The sequence below is a fragment of the Hypanus sabinus genome, chromosome 16 (assembly GCF_030144855.1).
Source record: "Hypanus sabinus isolate sHypSab1 chromosome 16, sHypSab1.hap1, whole genome shotgun sequence".
NCBI classification, from domain to species: Eukaryota; Metazoa; Chordata; class Chondrichthyes; order Myliobatiformes; family Dasyatidae; genus Hypanus; species Hypanus sabinus.
In genome coordinates, this window is record NC_082721.1 from 56962829 (window position 1) to 56981867 (window position 19039).

General features: G+C 42.1%; 1 protein-coding gene across 1 annotated transcript; it reads right to left on the minus strand.

Moving 5' to 3' along the window:
* Positions 1 to 9792: 9792 nt before the first annotated feature.
* LOC132406330 (cyclin-dependent kinase 4 inhibitor D-like) lies at positions 9793 to 18946 on the minus strand. The gene is made up of 2 exons (XM_059991849.1): positions 18691 to 18946; positions 9793 to 12342 (listed from the first exon to the last, which is right to left on the minus strand). The coding sequence occupies exons 1-2, from the start codon at positions 18826 to 18828 to the stop codon at positions 11977 to 11979; spliced, it is 504 nt and encodes a 167-aa protein (XP_059847832.1). The 5' UTR covers positions 18829 to 18946; the 3' UTR covers positions 9793 to 11976.
* Positions 18947 to 19039: the final 93 nt, after the last annotated feature.

Below are 19039 nucleotides of genomic sequence, written 5' to 3' on the forward strand. Positions count from 1 at the left end.
CTCACTACTTTCGTTTGCTCCGCCTTCCTTCCCTATCAGATTCCACTATCTGCAGCCCTTTATTGCCTCCACCTATCATCTCCCAGTATCTGCCTATCACCCATCCTCACTTTCATCCACCCACCTGTTACCTGCTCTTGCTCCACCCCCTTCCCCTCATCTCTCTGTACTGACCATCTCCTCTCTATCTTTTGATTCAGATGAAAGGACACAATCCAAACATCAACTATCTTTTTCACTCCACAGATATTGCTTGACCCGCTGAGTTCCTCCAAAAGTTTGGATTTTAATTTTTGCTTTTCCTTCTGTGATGTTGGATCAGGGTCATAGTTATTATTTCTTGAGAAACATGGTATGCAATTTTAGATAATTATTTTCATAAATAAGTGAGAGTACAGGAGTGGAACTTTTTGAAACTTCAGATCTCTCTTTGGACACCCTGACAGAGAAGGTGGGAGACGAAGCACTGGGAATTGGCACTACCGCTCATGGTCTGAGGACAACATTTCTACACAGAGCTGACAGAGGCCAATTTAATTGTAAAAATAGAAGGTAAGGGTGGCTTCTAAAAAAATTTCAAATAATGTTAGCATCTTTCATTCATCTTGCTTTACAGCAAATTAACTACTTTTGATGTAGGCATTGTTATAATGTAGATAAAGTGAACTAACTGAGCAGCGTGGTCACAAAGCAGTCGGCATAGCACTTTATAGCACCAACAATCCAGGTTCAATTCCTGCTGCTGTCTGTAAGGAATTTGTATGTTCTCCCCGTGAGTGAGTGGTGCTCTGGTTTCCTCTCCCATTTGAGGGCATACTATGTTGACAGTGGGAAATGTAGCAACACTTGCACATACCTGCACTTACTGGGACTGTGTTGGTTGATGACACATTTCATTGTATTCACAGCTTAGATGTACACATGAAAAATAAAGCTAATCTTTGTTTTTCTTTCTTATACGCAACAACGTCCCACACATAGTACTAACTGGATAATCTGTCTTTTGGTCATTGTGATTGTGGGAGATGTTGAAGATTTGTGGGAGATTTGCATGCAGCAGAAGGAGCAAACACAAGATCACTTTGAAGTCTCATTCAAAAATGTCAATGGAGACAATGAAGTAATATTTCACAAATAGGAAGAAATGCGGATGTAAGACTTTGAAAAAATTTACAAGCAACAGCTTGTATCTTGCTTGAAACAAACTCAAAAACACTGCTGTACCTCCAACTGTCAGCCCAATACAGTGCTCAACTCTTAAAAAGTTAGCATTTATCTTTTGTGTAAATTGTTACCTGTTTAAGGAATGTGATATTTCAAATATTAAATAAAATGTGATACACTGAAGAGTCCAACAGGAAATTCAAACAAAACTTCTGTAGCCACAGATGGTTAGAAAGTGGAACTTATTACTAAAGGGAGGGGTTGAAACATCAGCAAAGATGGATTTCAGAAACAAGATAAACATAAGCATGAGAAAGCAATGGAAGGAGGTTGTGATAGCGTTAGATAACAAGGGTGGAAGGAAGTTTCTGTGATGTACAAACACTAGCATCAACAAGTTGGGCCAAATGGACTTTTTCTCCATGGATGTCGGAGTAACTTTTTTAAGTAGAAGTGGTAGGTGGTAGGGGCAGATAAGAAAATCTTAGGCACATAATTGATAGAAAAATGGAGGACTATGTAGGAGGGAAGAATAATATTGATCTTAGTGTAAGTTGGAACTTTGGCACATCATGGATTGAAGGAACTGTTCTAGGAAATGTTCTAGGTTCCATGTTCTAAATAACAGATACATTCATCAATTCCAGTAGTGCCCAGGACACTATTCAAAATCAGAATGAGGCTTATTATCACTGACATGTCATTTAATTTGTTGTTTTAAAGCAGCAAATTACAATACATAAAATTACTATAAATTACAATAAGAATATATTGAAAATAGTGAGGTCATGTTCATAGACCATCCAGAAATTTGATAGTGGAGGTGAAGAAGATGTTACTAAAGCATTGATTGTGGGTCTTCATGTGCCTGTACCTCCTCTCTGATGGTAGTAATCAGAAGAGGGCTCTGTTGTTGGGTATGTACATTTATTCTTCTCCATATATGCTCGCTGACTTCCAGAATTTTGTATGTGTCAATTTTGACACAATTTTGACAGGAGTCAATTTAAAAAGTAGGGGGAGTGGAGGGAGAAGCACAAGGTGAAGGTTTCTCTCACCTTGTCTCTTTGCCTGTTCATTGCCTCCCTCCTTTTCTTCCTTCCATGACCTTCTGTCCTCTCCTATCAGTTGGCCCCCTCCAGCCCTGTATCTCTTCCATCAATCAACTTCCCAGCTCTTTACTACACCACTCCCCTCCCAGTTTCACCCAGTGACAGGGAAGTGAGAGTTGATATTGGAGCACTGGAAGATTGTGCTGGTGAGGTAGTAATGGGGGACAAAGAAATGGCAGATGAAATTAATACTTTCCATCAATTTTTACTGTGGAAGCCACTGGCAGTGTGCCAGAGGTCCCTGAGTGTCAGAGAGCAAGAGTGTGTGCTATTGCTATCACAAAGGAAAAAGTGCAAGGCAAACTGAAAGGTCTTAAGTTGGATAAGTCATCTGGGCCAGATGGACTACATCCCCGAGGCCTGAAAGAGGTTGCTGAAGAGATAATGGATGCATTGGTCATGATCTTTCAAGAACCTCTTGATTTTTGCATGGTCCTGGAGGACTGGAAGATTGTAAATGTCGCTTCACTCTTCCAGAAGGGAGGATGACAAAAGAAAGGAAATTATAGGCCAGTTAGCCTAACTTCAATGGATGGGAAAGTGTTGGAGTCTATAATTAAGGATGAGGTTTCAGGGTACTTGGAGACTAAAGATAAAATAATTCAAAAAGAACATGTTTTCTGTAAAGGGAAATCTTGCCTGACAAATCTGTTAGAGTTCTTCTAGGAAGTAACAAGTAGTGTGGACAAAAGAGAGGCAGTGGATGTCAATTTCAGAAGGCATTTGATAAGGTGGCATACATGAGGCTGCTTAACAAGATACTGGCATGGATAGAGGAATGGCTGACAGGCGGGAGGCAGTGAGTGGGAATAAAGGGGGCCTTTTCTGGTTAGCTGTCAGTGACTAGTGGTGTTTTTCAGGGGTCAGTATTGGAACCACTACTTTTCACATTGTTTGTCAATAATTTTTTTAATGGGATTGATGGATTTGTGGCAAAGTTTATGGATGATATGAAGATAGGTGGACGTGTAGCTAGTGCTGAGGAAGCAACACGATTGCAGCAGGACTTAGACAAGTTGGAAGAATGGGCAAAAAAGTGGCAGATGGAATACAGTGTTGGGAAATGTATGATAATATATTTTGGTAAAAGGAACAAAAGTGCAGACTATATCTAAATGGGGAGAAAATTCAAGCAAAAGAGGTGCAGAGAGACTTAGGAGTTCTTGTGCAAGTCTCCCAGAAGAGTCTGTGGTAAAGAATGAAAATCCAATGTTGGCATTTATTTCAAGGGGAATAGAATATTAAAACAAGGAGATAATGCTGAGATTTTATAAGACACTAGTCAGGCTGCACTTGGAGTATTGTCAACAGTTTTGGCCCCATATCTTTGAAAAGATGCGTTGTCATTGGAGAGAGTCCAGAGGATGTTTACAAAGATGCTTCTGGGAATGAGAGGATTAACATATGAGGAGCATTTGGCAGTTTTGGGCCTGTACTCACTGCAATTTAGGAGGTTCTCTTTGAAACCTACTGAATGTTGAAAGGATTAGATAAGGTAGATGTGGTGAGGATGTTTCCATGGTGGGGGTATCTAGAAGTAGAGGGCACAGACCCGTTGAGTGGGTCAACCTTTTAGGACAGAGGTATTGAGGATTTTTTTTAACCAGAAAGAAGTAAGTCTGTGGAATGCTCTGCCACATTTTATGGTGGATTCCAAGTCTGTGGGTATATTTATAACAGTAGTTGATAGTCTCCTGATCAGTCAGGGTATCGAGGGATTTGGCGAGAAAGCAGGTGTATGAGGTTGAATGGGATGTGAGATCTGGGATTGGCCATGGTGCAATGGCGGAGCAAACTCAATGGGCGGAATGGCCTAATTCTGCTCCTATGTCTTACATGCAGTGGAATGTATATTGACTGGTTGCTTCATAGCCTGGTGTGAAAACACCAATGTGTTTGAACTGAAAAACCTATAAAAAGTAGTGGATACAGCCCAGTCCATCACAGCTAAAGCCCTGACCACCACTGAACACATTTACAAGGTGCTTTGTTGCAGGAAAGCAGTATCCATCATCCAGGCCATGCTCCATTTTCATTGCTATCATCAGGAAGGAGGTACAGGAGCCTCAAGTCCCACACCACCAGGTTCAGGAACAGTTATTAGCCCACAACCATCAGGCTCTTAGAGCATTGGGGATAACATCACTCACCCTAGACCTGAACAGATTCCACAAACCTATGGACTCACTTTAAAACACTTTACAGACCCATTGAGTGCTCTCAATACTTACTGCTATTTATTATTATTATTATTATATTTATAATATAATGTGTATAATATTATATTTATAATATTTATTTATAATATTATAATAATATTATTATATTTATTTTCATATTTACAAAGTTTGTCGTCTTTTGCACGTTGGTTGCTTGTGTGGGTTTTTCCACTGATTCCATGTGTTTGCTATTTACTACGAATCTCAGGTAACATATCTAGATTTCAGTGAACAAGTTACTGATGGTCACTGGTGTAATGCAGCTTGATTGGTTCTGGGATAGAGATGACAGAGGTACCCATTTGTTCTATAGATTAGCTTCACTGCAGTGAGAAGCTTATCAGAGGTAGGGTGATATGAGAGAGATTTTGAAAAGTGCTGGGGGTGGGGGAGATAACACAAGTTGTTTAACACCAATCTACATTAAGATGAGTCTGTTGTGGAGTAGGTGGTTAAGATCACAGTCTACATGAAATCAGTTGTTTATCCCTTTCCTCAGCAGGCTAAATAAATTCAGGATGTCCCCATCATCTCTGACCAATTTTTATTGATGCATCATAGAAAGCATTCTGTCTGGATACATAATGGCTTGGTATAGCAACTGCCCTGAACATAACCCCAAGAACCTACAGAGTTTTGGGCATAGTTCAGCATCTCATGGAAACCAGCCTCCCACCTCATCAAATCTGTCTATGCTTCTCACTGCCTCAGTAAAGCAGCCAGTATAATCAAAGACACCAGCCACCCCAGCCGTTCTCTCTTCTCTCCTATCAGACAGAAGATGCAAAAGCTTGATAGCATGTACCATTAGGCACAAGGACAGCTTCTATCCCACTGTTATCAGACACTTGAACGAACCTCTTGAACAGTAAGCTGGACTCTTGGCCTCACATATATCTCTTATGATCTTGCATTTTATTGTGTACCTAACTGTATTCCTTTGATAATTTTTACTCTTTGTTCTATATTCTTATCATTTTTACCTTATTCTGTATAATGATCTGATCTGTATACACAGAAAGTGAGCAGATGTATGGGACAGGTATTAGAGAAGGAGTGTCGGGCAGTGGATGGCTCGGGTGCAGAGACACCTGGCCCAAGACACTAGTCAAGGTCATATGATTCTAAACAACTGGTTTACTGCTCATTACAGAATGTCTTTCTGGTGCTTCCCATTCCCTCCCCTCTCCTTTCTCCCTTTCCCCAACCATGATTATCCTCTCCCATACCCTTCCAACTGACTCTCAGTCCACAATAAAGACCCATATCAGAATCATGTTTATCATCTCTCACGTCATGAAATTTGTTTTTTTTTGTGGCAGCAGGACAGTACAATACATAAAATTACTACAGTACTTTTGAGCAGCAGCACATTGGAGCTCAGAAGCATGAAAAGTTGTAGCTCACTCAGGTTCACCAATGAGTTAAAAAGGCAAAGTCTCACAGCTGTTTGGTGCTTTGAGCAGCAGCCAATCAGCACTCAGGATTGATTGGCAAAAAACAAATGAAATAAGACAAGTGGAGAAGCCATGGCTGGAGTGGTCAGAGTTAGAGTGAAGATTGAGTTTTAGCTCAGAGGCTTCAGTCAGAGAAGGCAAAAATGCTGTAGGTAGAGTTTCCCCCCCACCCACAGTTTATTGTTCTACCTTCTTAATATTTGCTCAGTTAGCACAGTAGAGCTGCCAGACATTACAGTGGAATGCTCCTCTTGTGGGATGTAGGAAGGCAGAGAGACCTCCTGTGTCCCTGATGACATCACCTGCAAGAAGTGCATCCAACTTCAGCTTCTAATATTCCGAGTTAAGGAGTTGGAGCTGGAACAAGATGACCTCTGGATCATCAACGAAGCTGGGGGAAGGGATAGATAGGACATATAGAATTAGTTACACCCAAGATGCAGGACACAGGAAACTGGGTGACAGTAAGGGGAAAGGGATTAAAAGCCAGTGCAGAGTACCATTGTGGCCATTCCACTCAACAACAGGTTTACCACTATTGTTGGTGAAGGGGGTTGGCAGAAGACATAGGTAGGAAGAGTGATGAAGTTCTGCAAAATGAGATCAGGGAGTTAGGTGCTAAGTTAAAGGACAAGACCTCCAGGGTTGTCCCACATGCTACTGAGGCGAGAAATGAGAAGGTTATACAGTTTAACACATAGCTAAGGAGTTGGTTTAGGAGTAAGGACATAAGATTTTTAGATCTTTGGGCTGTCTTTCAGGGAAGGTGAGATGTGTACAGAAGAGATGGTTTGCACCTGAATTGGAAGGGGACTAATAACCTAGCAGGAAGGTTTGTTGGTGCTGCACAGTGGGGTTTAAATGAGAATTGCAGGGAAACGGGAACCAGAGTGTCGGAACAGTTAGAGTAGAGGTTGTGGAGATAAAGGTTGTTGAGACCTCAAAGTCAGGGATCAAAAGGTTGAGTATGGTGTGACTAGTGTCTTAAGGTGCCTATATTTCAATGCAAGTAGTATCGTAGGAAAGACAGGTGATCTCAGGGTGTGGATCAATGCCTGGAATTATGATATTGTAGCTATTAGTGAGACTTCGGCAGCTCAGTATTTCTGGGTTCCGTTGTTTTATACTTGACAGACCAGAATGGATTAAATATAGAGGTGGTGTTTCTAGTCAGGGATATGTCGCAGAAGTGCTCTGTCAGGACCAACAGGAGAATTTGTCTAGAGAGGTGTTATAGGTGGAACTGAGAAATAAAGGTATGATCACATTGATCAACTGTATTACAGACCATCCAACAGTCTGAGAGAATTAGAGTGGATTTATAGAGAGATCGCAGACTGTTGCTTTTGAAGCCTGTGACTAGTGGAGTGCTGCAGGGATCAGTACTGGGTCCATTGTTGGTTGTCATCTACATCAACAATCTGGATGATAATGTGGTTAACTGAATCAGCAATTTACAGATGACACCAAAATTGGGTGTGTAGTGCACAGTGAAGGTAGCAATCATGGCCTGCAGCAGTTTCAGGACCAGCTGGAAAATTGGGCTGAAAAATAGCGTATGGAATTTAATGCAACCAAGCATGAGGTGCTCCACTTTGATAGGATCAACCAGGGTAGGTCTTACAGTGAGGAGTGCGGGAGAACAAATGGTTCTGGGAACACAGATCCCTAATTCATTGAATCATGGATAGGTAGGATCGTCAAGAAAGCTTTTGGCATATTAGCCTTCATGAATCCAAGTATGAGTACAGGCAATGGGATGTTATATTGAAATTGTATAAGACATTGGTGAGCCTGACTTGGATATTGTGTGCACTTCTGGTCATCTTACAGATGGTCATCACTACAGGAAAGATGTAAGGTTGAAAGAGTACAGAGAAAATATACAAGATTGTTGCCAAGTCCCGAGTTATAAGGAAAGATTGAATACATTAGGAGTTTATTCCTTAGAACACAGAAGATCGAGAGGTGTACAAAATTACATTGGATAACAAAGATTTTGCTTCCTCAATATTTCTGGGTGCATCTTATACATTTTAGGCTGCTATTCATGAAAAAAATATCACCATGAAAGTTTCCTATCATGCTCCATTTTTGAAATTGTTTATTATTTCAATTCATAATTCAAGTCCGAGTAATTGATGCCAAGATTAAGGAAGGTATTTTTGTTGGTCCACAAATCAAACAGGTCATCAATGGTAGATAGTTCAAAGAATTTTTAGTGGGACTGGAGAAAAAAAAAATCACATGGAAGGCATTCAAGGATGGTTTCGAAAATTTTCTTGGCAACTACGTGCCCCTGGTTGACAACATGCTTCAAGCACATAAAATCATGAAGTGCAACGTGCCATTAAGGTTTCATTTTCTGCATTCCCATTTATATTTCTTCCCTGTAAATCTTGGTGACAAGCATAGTGAAAGCAGGATATTGCAGTCATGGAAAAATGGCATCAAGGCAACTGGAATCCATCAATATTGGATGATTATTGTTGGACAGAGAAGTGAGAAGCCTCAGCCACTGAGTACAAATCAATATCAACAAAACATTTTTAGCTTAGTTGAACTATTGCAAAGCCTCATCACCATTATGCAATTAAATGCATCAGATTCAATAAAATTTAGTTTCTTGTTTCTCCAAATTCCTACATGATACGATAGTCTGAAATTGTATTTGGGGTCAGCTTCAAGGTGTCTATCATAATCAAAAAAGTTTCCAAGGAAGCAACACTTTCAAAAGTTTTGCAATCTAGTGTTATGAGGGGTACAGTTAGGGTAAATGCAAGCTGGCTTTTTCCACCGAGGTTGTGTGGGACTACAACCAGAGTTCATGAGTTAAGAGTGAAAGGCAAAAAGTTTAAGGGGAACACAAGGGGAAGCTTCTTCACTCAAAGGGTCGTGAGAATGTGGAACAAACTGTCAGCACAAGTGGTACATGCATGCTCAATTTCAACATTTAGAGAAGTTTGCATAGGTACAGGATATGGCTGTGGTCCTGGTACCAGCCAATAGAGTAGGCAGTTTAAATGGTTCAACACGGACTAGATAGGCCAAAGGGTATGTTTTTGTGCTGTACTTTTCTATGACTCCTATGCAAAAGTCTTGTGCTCAATATACATAGCTAGGGTACCCAAGATTTTTGCACGATACTTTATGAATAGACATTACCACAAGAGTCTGTGGCCTGCCCATGTTCCCATGGTTTAACAAGTTATTGCAGCCTGTCTCTATTGGGGAAAAAAAACAGCCACAGGCATAATTTTCAATTTTCACATGTATAATTTATTTGCAATTTTAAGTATAATCCACTCAAAAATAAATTCAACTTCATAAATATAATTATATGTGCAACATCAACCTATAAAGTCTTCAGAACATTCCCAACTCAGATTCCTCACTTTCCACAGGGACCGTCTACTTGGGATTGTCTTAACTGGCAGGCAGCCCCATGCCCTATTCTCAATGTCAAGGACCTTTAAGTTAATGATCTATGCAAACGATAAATAGACTTCAAAACTTCAAACTCATGCTGAATAACAACAACAGCAACACTTCGAAACTGCACTAGTAAAGCCAAAAGCATCCCAGCCCTGCACAGAAAATGGATACAAACCAGGAGCTCCAATAAGGAAAGAAATTGATACGGCTCCCAGTAATAAGTCACAAGAAAAGTTTCCAAAGGTAGAATTTCTGTGGAACTTCTCATGGCTTCCAAATTGTCCCATAATCAAGAGTACAATTTTAAAGCATCGCTGTTAAAATATTGGAAATACAGCAGACATTTTGCACGCAGTGGTATCTCATGAACAACATGGCCAGATAATCAGGTTTTAGTGATGTTAAGTAAGTGTAAATAGTGCCTAGGACCTGAGGGCTAACTTCAGTCCTCTTCAAAATGTTTCCTGGAACCTTCTACTTCACCTATCTGCAATATAAGCGGAGGCTCCTTCAATGATGCCGCCTACTCTCACTGAATTATCAGCCTGGATTTTTGTGCTCAGGTCTGAGGGTTAGTGCTTGATACCACAACCATCTGACCCAGGAGTGAGAATGTTTATGTGTGATAGACAAAGTGGGCAAGGTGAGAGTGAATGAATTCAGCCACAGGAAAAGCCATAAGCAGATTAATTGCTTGTCACGGACAAGGTGATGTTTGAACTTTTGAGGGTGGAGTGATGGATGAGAAACTACAGATTCTTGATAAGAGCACACTAGAGCAACAGGTTGACCTCAAGTTTTTACTCCAGCATTTTGTCACCCCTACACAAAAGTATAAGGAAATTAAATCAACAATTTGAATAAAAGATTTAGGCAAAATATGGGAACATGATCTGTATATTCCTTTGTAAATTTTAATTTGAATTGTTCCCCTTCATTCCAAAAGACCATCAGACAGGAGGAGGAAGCTTGAGCTCCCTGTCCTGGGGGTTCTCTACCTTTGTCTCCAAGGCAGATAGAATTCTAGGGGAAATGCCACGTCTTCAACCTGTGGGCAATAAATGGGTAACAAAAATACTCAACTTGTTTTGCATATTACACATACCTTATATGGAAATTAGGCTGAGATAACTACATTTGTGGGCACACCCGTGCACTATCATGACAAGTTTAATAGACTCTCAACCCCTATAGTTACAGTAACACTATAGACACAAGATTTGAAATGTTGTCAGGATTTCACTGTCTGCATCAGTGTTTCCAACAATGTTTTGCCCAGTATCAGTTTTGAGGAAAACTGAATCTTTCTGTGTGAAAATTTAAGCCTCAAACTTTCAGCTTCCATATGCCATCAACTAAACAAAATTTAAAGATGCTCTTAGTCTGATGCATAAAGTAAGTGGCAAGAATTATAGCAGGTCCCAGGACTGCTCTTCACCCAGTGGGGATGTTTTCATCATTGGGTAGTGGATTCCCCCTAGTATCTGTTCAATCCAGATAAACATGTCTCTGCTTCCATATATATCCAAAGAGCCATAACTCTGGGATTCTAGAATCTTATAGACAATAGGTGCAGAAGTAGACCATTCGGCCCCTCGAATCTGTTTGTTTTGCCGATCACACCCCATCCACACTTTAGTATACAGTTCCTGTTCTGTAAAAACTGCAAACATGCCTTGTGTATGTGCAATGTTGCTCAAATAGATCACACCCAGAAATTTAAGTGCTTCACCATATCTTCTAAAGATAAGCATACTCTTGATTTTGTTTCAGAAAAAAAGGGGGCATTTAAGTCAATGGGGACAATAACTCAAAAAAAATGAAAACACACTCATTTATGAATCACTAGAGCACTCAGGACAAGTTCATTGCTACATTAACTGTTCTGTTTCCTTTGTGAAACACAAAATAAACCATTTTAACTTCAAAAAATTGAAAAGCACAACGTAATTTTACAGTACTTTAAATCAATGTAAACACTCATTGGTTAAAACAAAATGAAGCCTTGGATCTTTAACCCCCTTGTACATGGGATATTCCTATTTCAGAGACACTATTTTCCCTGAGGCACTCTTATTGAGGCCACATGGGCAGAACGACCGATTCCACATCTCCCCCACACCCCATGGTTCAATGCTGATCCACAGATCCAGTGATCATAGCTCCCAGCTGTGCTCTCTGCCCACGCACCAGAGTTCTCTTCCACCCAAGCAGCCTTCTAAAGGTGCATGTTTCCGAGTATGTGGAATAGATCACTGCAGACTGAGCTTCTGCAATGCCTAGAGCTCCTGAGGCCACACGTGCAAGCTCTCATGCGCTGTTCATTGTAGCTCCCATTTGAATTTACACAACAATAAGGTGGCACAAGTAAAGAAAAAAATCTGCTCATCGATGATTAAGTTACTTGGCTACTTTTAGGGGCAAGATGGCCATCAAAATTTGGGGGTGGAAGCGCTTCCACTCTAGTTCAAGACCCAAGGAGTGACTTAAAATTTTTTAAAAAAATGGAATTAACAGTGCAATACAAAGTAGACCATGCTTTGAGGAGGTTAAATTGAGGAAATGTTAATGTCCCAGCAGCTGGGGAAATCACTGTGAGCTTTGGCATTGTATTACTTGCTCCAGCCATTCCACCACTTCAGTTCTGCCTGAAACCCGTGCCAAATCAAGTGGGGTCTGCCCTCTGTGGTTCTTGTGCCAAATGCTTGACCTAGAAGCCAGGAACTGCACAACATTTAGGTGGCCCTCTTGGGCAGCCAGATGTATTGGTAGACAGCCCGAGGCATCCTCCAAGTTTACATCAGATTGGTACTTCATCAGGACCACCATGGTATCCAAGAAACCACTGCGGGCTATGTCGTGTGCTGGGGAAAAGCCATTTTTATCCCGGACATTGGGGTCCGCTCCATTCTTCAGTAGCTCCTCTGCAACAAAGGTACACCCCAACATCATCACCTGGAAGGGGAAAGACAATGCCATAAAACCTTTTGTACAAAATAGATTTCATTTTATTAAATTATATCCTTGGATTTGTTTTTAATATTTTGAGTTTGTAAACACTTCTGTACAAGCAAAACCTAAGAATATCAAAACTGTAAAGGGCAATTAAGATTACAAATGCAAGCAGACTATTTCCATTGAGGTTGTGTGAAACAAGAACTAGAGCTCATGAGCTGGAAAATGTTTAACAGGATTTTGAGGGGGATCTTCTTCACTCAGACAGTGGTACATGTGTGGAACGAGCTGCCAACAGAAATGCTGGATACAGGTTCAATTTCAACATTTTAGAGAAATTTGGATAGGTAGATAGATAGGGGGCATGGTCTGGGTGTAGGTCAATGCAACTAGAAGCATAATAGTTCAGCTCGGACTAGATGCACTATAGGGCCTCTTTCTGCACTGTAGTGTTCTATGACTATGACATAGAATATAGAACATATAGTACTTAAAACAGTATAGCACAGACTCTTCAGCCCACAATTTTGTCCTGACCTTATAACCTACTGTAAGAGCAATCCAACTCTTCCCTCCCACAGAGCCCTCCAGTTTTCTATCATTAATATGCCTAAAAGTTTGTTAAATGCCCCTAATGCATCTGCCTCTACCACCACCCCAGGCTGGGCATTCCATGCATTCACCAATGTGTAACAATAAACTTCTGACATTCCCCTCCCCCACCCTATACTTAACTCCAAATGGAAATTATGTCCCCTCATACTAGCCATTTCCACCCTGGGAGTGTCTCTGGCTATCTACTATCTATGCCCCTTATCATCTAGGACACTTCTATCAAGTTGCACCTCATCCTCCTTTACTCCAAAGAGAAAATCTGTAGCTTGCTCAACCTATCATCAGAGGATATCCCTCTGATACAGGCAGCACCTTGGTACATCTCCCCTGCAATCTCTCTGAAGTTTGTGCATCCTTCCTATAATGAGGCAAACAGAACTGAACACAATATTCCAAGTGTGGTCTAACCAGGGTTTTATTGAGCTGAACCATTACTTCTTGGCTCTTGAACTTAATCCTCTAACCAGTGATGACCAACACACCCTATCCCTTCTTAACAACCCTATCAATTTGTACGGCAACTCTGACGGATCTGTGGAAGTGGAGTGTGTTCCATGTGGCCAGCACTGGGAGTTGGTTGCATGGAAGCTGAGCTACTACTAACTATTGAAAAATCGCTGGACCCTGAAATTCATTTACCATTCATATAAAAGCAATTTGGATACTGCAGTGCTTTACTTTTCGACACAACACCTTGTAGACATTGTGTGCCTATGGGTTGTTAAGAAGCCAAGTCATAACGATTGCAAGCAAAAGTAGTAATTGAGTTGTCGGCACTTCCCTGCAGTTGTGAGGGAAGCAGACAGGAAGGCGTGCAAGGAAATGTTGACATTATTTTACAGCTGTGACAGAGGGAGTTTGATAGGCATGTCTCTGGCAAAAATTCAAGTTTATTTATATGGAGCAAGTTAGCAGCTGGTGCTAAATAGAAACATAGAAAACCTACAGCACAATACTTCAGCCCAAATGCTCTGCCAAACGTACTTTTGAAATTACCTACGGTTACCCATAGCCCTCTATTTTTCTAAGCTCCATGTACCTATCCAGGAGCCTCTTAAAATACCCTATCTGCCTTCACCACCGTCACTGGCAGCCCATTCCACGCACACACCACTCTCTGTGTAAAAAAACCCCCCGACATCCCCTCTGTACTGTTACATACCCTGTAACGGGTTGAAAAGAACCAGCAGAAATGGACGCACCTGGAGTCTGAGTCTTCGGTCACAAACTCTATTTTATTAGTAACTACATGATAAAGTAACATAAAACAAGATAAGGTAAGCAGCTTAGCAGAATATATGCATATATATAGGTGAGTAAATGAGCTTCCCAGCTCAGGTGATTAGGTGATCCAGTCTTACGGTGGGATGGTAAGTAATCAGTTCAGTTCTGGAATTTGATTTGAGTAGAGTTGGAGAGAGATAGAGTTGGTTTGTCTTCCCAATGCTGATAGCGATCCTCCACGTCATCCTCCTGCTCCCGAAACTTATCAAAAGTCACCAACTGTGACCACAGAAAGGGTATGCCGTCTTCTGTGGTGGAGTTATCAACCCCAGACCAGGGTTAAACACACCGATAGCTCCCCACCGGTCACCCCTTTGTCCACACTGTGAGCAAAACCCCACCCTTGTCGTGGGTACACAAAGCTCAGCAGTGTCCTCCTTGCCTCTGGTGTCGTGTGTCTCTTGTGTATCTGATTAAAAAGTCAACTGACTTTGCATATATCTCACTAGTACGGAACACGAGCTGTCCATCATGTAGCTCCGCCTCTCAGTTTCCAAGGCAACTCACAGACTTTCTCTCTCTCCCTGCTGCTGAAATAGCACACAAGCTGTTTGCTCCCTCTCTCTCTTGTTAAAGGAACTTTAGAATAATCCTTCAGAATTCGTCACAGTACCTACTTCCAAGCACCTTAAAACTGTGCCCTCTCATGTTAGCCATTTCAGCCCTGGGAAAAAGCCTCTGACTATCCACACAATCAATTCCTCTCATCATCTATCAGGTCACCTCTCATCCTCTGCCACTCCAAGGAGAAAAGACCAAGTTCATTCAAACTATTCTTGTAAGGCATACTCCCCAATCCAGGCAACATCCTTGTAAATCTCCTCTGCACCCTTTCTATAGTTTCCACATCTTTCCTGTACTGAGTACAATGCTCCAAGTGGGATCTGACCAGGGTCCTATACAGCTGTAACATTACCTCTTGGCTCTTGAACTCAGTCTCTCGGTTGATGAAGGCCAATGCACCATATACCTTCTTAACCACACAGTCCATCCACACAGCAGCTTAGTGTCCTATGGACATGGACCCAAGATCCCTCTGATCATCCACACTGCCAAGAGTCTTACTATTAATACTATATTCTGCCATCACACTTGACCTACCAAAATGAACCACCTCACACTTATCTGGGTTGAACCCCATCTGTCACTTCAGCCCAGTTTTGCATTGTATCAATGTCCCACTGGAACTTCTGACAGCCCTCCACACTATCCACAACACCCCTAACCTTTGTGTCATCAGCAAATTTACTAACCCATCCCTCCACTTCCTCATTCAGGTCATTTATAAAAGTCACAAAGAGAAGGGGTTCCAGACCAGATCCCTTAGGCACACCACTGGTGACCGACCTCCATGCAGAATATGACCCGTTGAAACATATGAAACATTGGCTACTCTTTTCTCACGGATGCTGCCTTACCTGCTGAGTTCTTCCAGCGTTGTGTATGTATTCTTTGATCCACAGCATCTGCAGTTGCATTTTTGTGTTATGACCCATCTACTACCATTCTGTCTTCTGCAATGTTCCCCTCTTGTCTACCCAACTCCACTACAACCGTCTCTGCCTGCCCAACTCAGTGTTGTCGAGGCACAATTTTCTATTTTGGCAAAAGAGCAAATGTATCCTCCTTATGGTTTAATTTCAACTTAATAGAACAGGAAGCAAAGTCGGGCATGACACTTTACAGTACCAGCGACCAGGTTTCAATGCCTGCTGCTGCCTGCAAAGAGCTTGTACATTCTCCCAGTGACCATGTGGGTTTCTTCTGTGTACTCCGGTTTCCTTCCACAGTCCAAAGACACACCTATTGGCAGGTGAACTAATCAGTGTTAATTAACCCACGATTGGTCTAGGGTTAAGTCAGGGTTGTTTGGCAGTGTGACTCAAAGGGGCAGAATGTCCTAATCCACATTGTATCTCAATAACACAAACAATGTATTATTTGGACTGTGATGCTCTCTAATTATTTAGTCAGGAATCCACTCAACAGTTAAACTCCTACTCTACACTTTCTTCTTTGATGTTTTGTCTTTTTTAAAAATAAAGTCCTGTGCTCCCAAGTTCTAACAACCCCCAATCTATTTCTCCAGGACCAGTGCTATCGAAGACCACTTGTGAGAGATACTGAAGTAGACCGAGTACCAAACATCCATCTAGGTTGGCCACCTTCTTGCATTGGTCATTGATCAGCTGACAGCTTTGGGAAATTGATAGGATGGAGAACCGTGCTGAGAAGTGGCAGATGGCGTTCAACCTAGAAAGGTGTGAAGTGATTCACTTTTGAAGTTCCTATATGAGGTAGAATATAGGGTTAATAGCAGGATTCTTAACAGTGTGGAGCAACCAAGAGGGATCTTGGTTCCATATTCCATAGACACCTAGTCTGTTGCAGGAATTACCATGCATCAGTGAAGGCATTGGTTAAGCAACCAAGTTGGCCTCTGCTTCCCTTCTTGCATCCCTTACAACACAAGAAGACTTGCCCATTGTGTCTATGTAGCTCTCAATCCAAACCCATTCCCCCATATTTTCTTGAAGTATTCTCTCAGCAACTGTCCAGATAACCACCCACCTGCATTAGAGATAATTATCCTTCCTGTAGGTCGATGGGACATGGGAGGGAAAACCCAAGTGGTCACCATGAAAATGTGCAACCACCACAGTCAGCCAGGAGGTCTCTTCAGCTGCGAGACACAAGCTCTGTATGACATGAGCCAGAAACCTCCTTTGGCTGGATGAGTCAAAACCCTCCACACCCTCTGGGACAAATTGGCTAATTGGAAACCCGTTTTTCAGCCTCAACATTCACACATCTCCACCCAGTTTGCAGTCCTTACCTCCACAAAGTGCAAGGGACTCATCCAGACTTTTTTCACCAGCACCTCCCACACCTCCTATACCATCAACCAGCTCCCTTCCCTCGAAATCACACACTAGCCTTTACCTGATCTTGCTTCCCCCCCCCCCCCCAAGATATTCCAACATTACAGCACCTTCATCAGGCACCATACAATGGCTCTTGAAAGCAAGCAATCTTCACACCCCTCCCCCCAGGAGAATCAAGGCAGCCATATTTAACCAAGGCCCCTAACCCTCTATTACAACAGGTCTCTCTTCCGCCGATCGCCCCCTCCCCCAGCTTCTCAATTCATTTACCTCCGTCTTGCCTCCCCTACTTGGTCTTATTTATTCACCTGCCAGCTTGTACTTCCCCAACCACAGCCACCCACTCACTTACTCTTATACACACTGCACCCGACTCGGCCTCTACAGTTATCGGAGGACTCACCAATAGACGACTCCTAGGAAAACATCACACTCTATTCGAGTGCTCCCCCTCCCCCACCTCTTTCTGACTTCTTCCTCCCTTTCTAGTCCTGACAAAGAGTTTCAACTAGAAATGTCGACTGTTTATCCCCCTCCATGGATGCTGCCTGACTTACTGAGTTCCCCCAGTATTTTGTGTGCGTCGCTCTGGATTTCCAGCATCTACAGAATTCGTGTTTACGATTTGTTTTAGTAAGTATCCTTCTGGAAGTCATTATTACGTCTGTTTCCACTGTGTTCCTGTTCTACTGGAATCTGTACATCAACCTCCAGATCTTCAAACTAATTTTTTTTAAATGTTATTTCCTTCTGCTATTCTGAAATCTAAAGCCTACCACTTTAGAGTTACTGGAACAAACATCTTAGTTGCAAAACAACATTCCTGGAATGACGGTACAAATAAATAATACTGATATATACAAGAGCTCACGCGGTTCCGTTTCAAACAATCTTTTAACAGGTGTGGCGATAGAGGTGTTTTTAAACGAGCACTGCCCATTAGAATTTAGTGGGGAGTGTTGACAATATTTAATTCCAGGAACTAGTTGCACGCTCAATAATTATGAAGGCTTGTTCCCTATGCCACAATCGCCCGGTGCAAGCTCCGCCTCTTCAATATTAATTTGTCACTGAATATTTCACAATGAGTGTGCCTTTTAAATCTTAAAAAAAAACATTCGAACAGTCAGATCCTTTGGCGGTGTCTCCGTCCCACGTATCTTCTCAACCCCCAGCTCACAAGAAACTTGACCTTTTATCATTCACAAATGTTGCGAAGCTATGCGGGGGGCGGGGGTTAACAAATAAAAAATTATGCCCAAGTTCAGCTGTCCCCACAGAGAAAGACACAGGCAGACAGCGCAGGTTGTCTCGGACAGAGGTATCACAACTTAAAGACGTTGACAACTCAAATCCCCCTCACAAAAAATACACCGACAGTTACTCATTAAGTAGAAAAGATATTCTCCGAAGACCTCTAAGCTCAGCAGTTTCCGAGGGAAAATAATAAACAAAATGTAAATGTTTAAAGAGGGGAAAAATAGGTAAAATACAGATTCAACTCCCGAATCGACAAATTTCTTAACTATTGCACGGGATCACTTATTTTTCAGGAGGCACCAACCTGCAATGCGGTCCGTCCGTATTTATTCACCGCGTTCGCATTCACCTTCTCTTCGTTCAGAAGACGTTTAACCTCTCGCCAGTTCCCTTGCGCAGCAGCCCCACTCAGTTTGTCACCGCCGAACATGCTATTGACCATTGCTATTCTCTCCCTACCCCTGCGCACCCTGGCTCCGGCACCGAGAGCAGGAGCAAGCCTCTGATACAAACACCCCGGCTTTACCCTTCCCGAAATCGGCTCGAAGCCTGATTGACGTTGGCACCGGCCAATGGGAACGCCGATCTACGTCGTCATCCCTAGCAACGTCTGGAATTGAAACCGGCGTTCGAAGACACGATCGCCGGCCAAT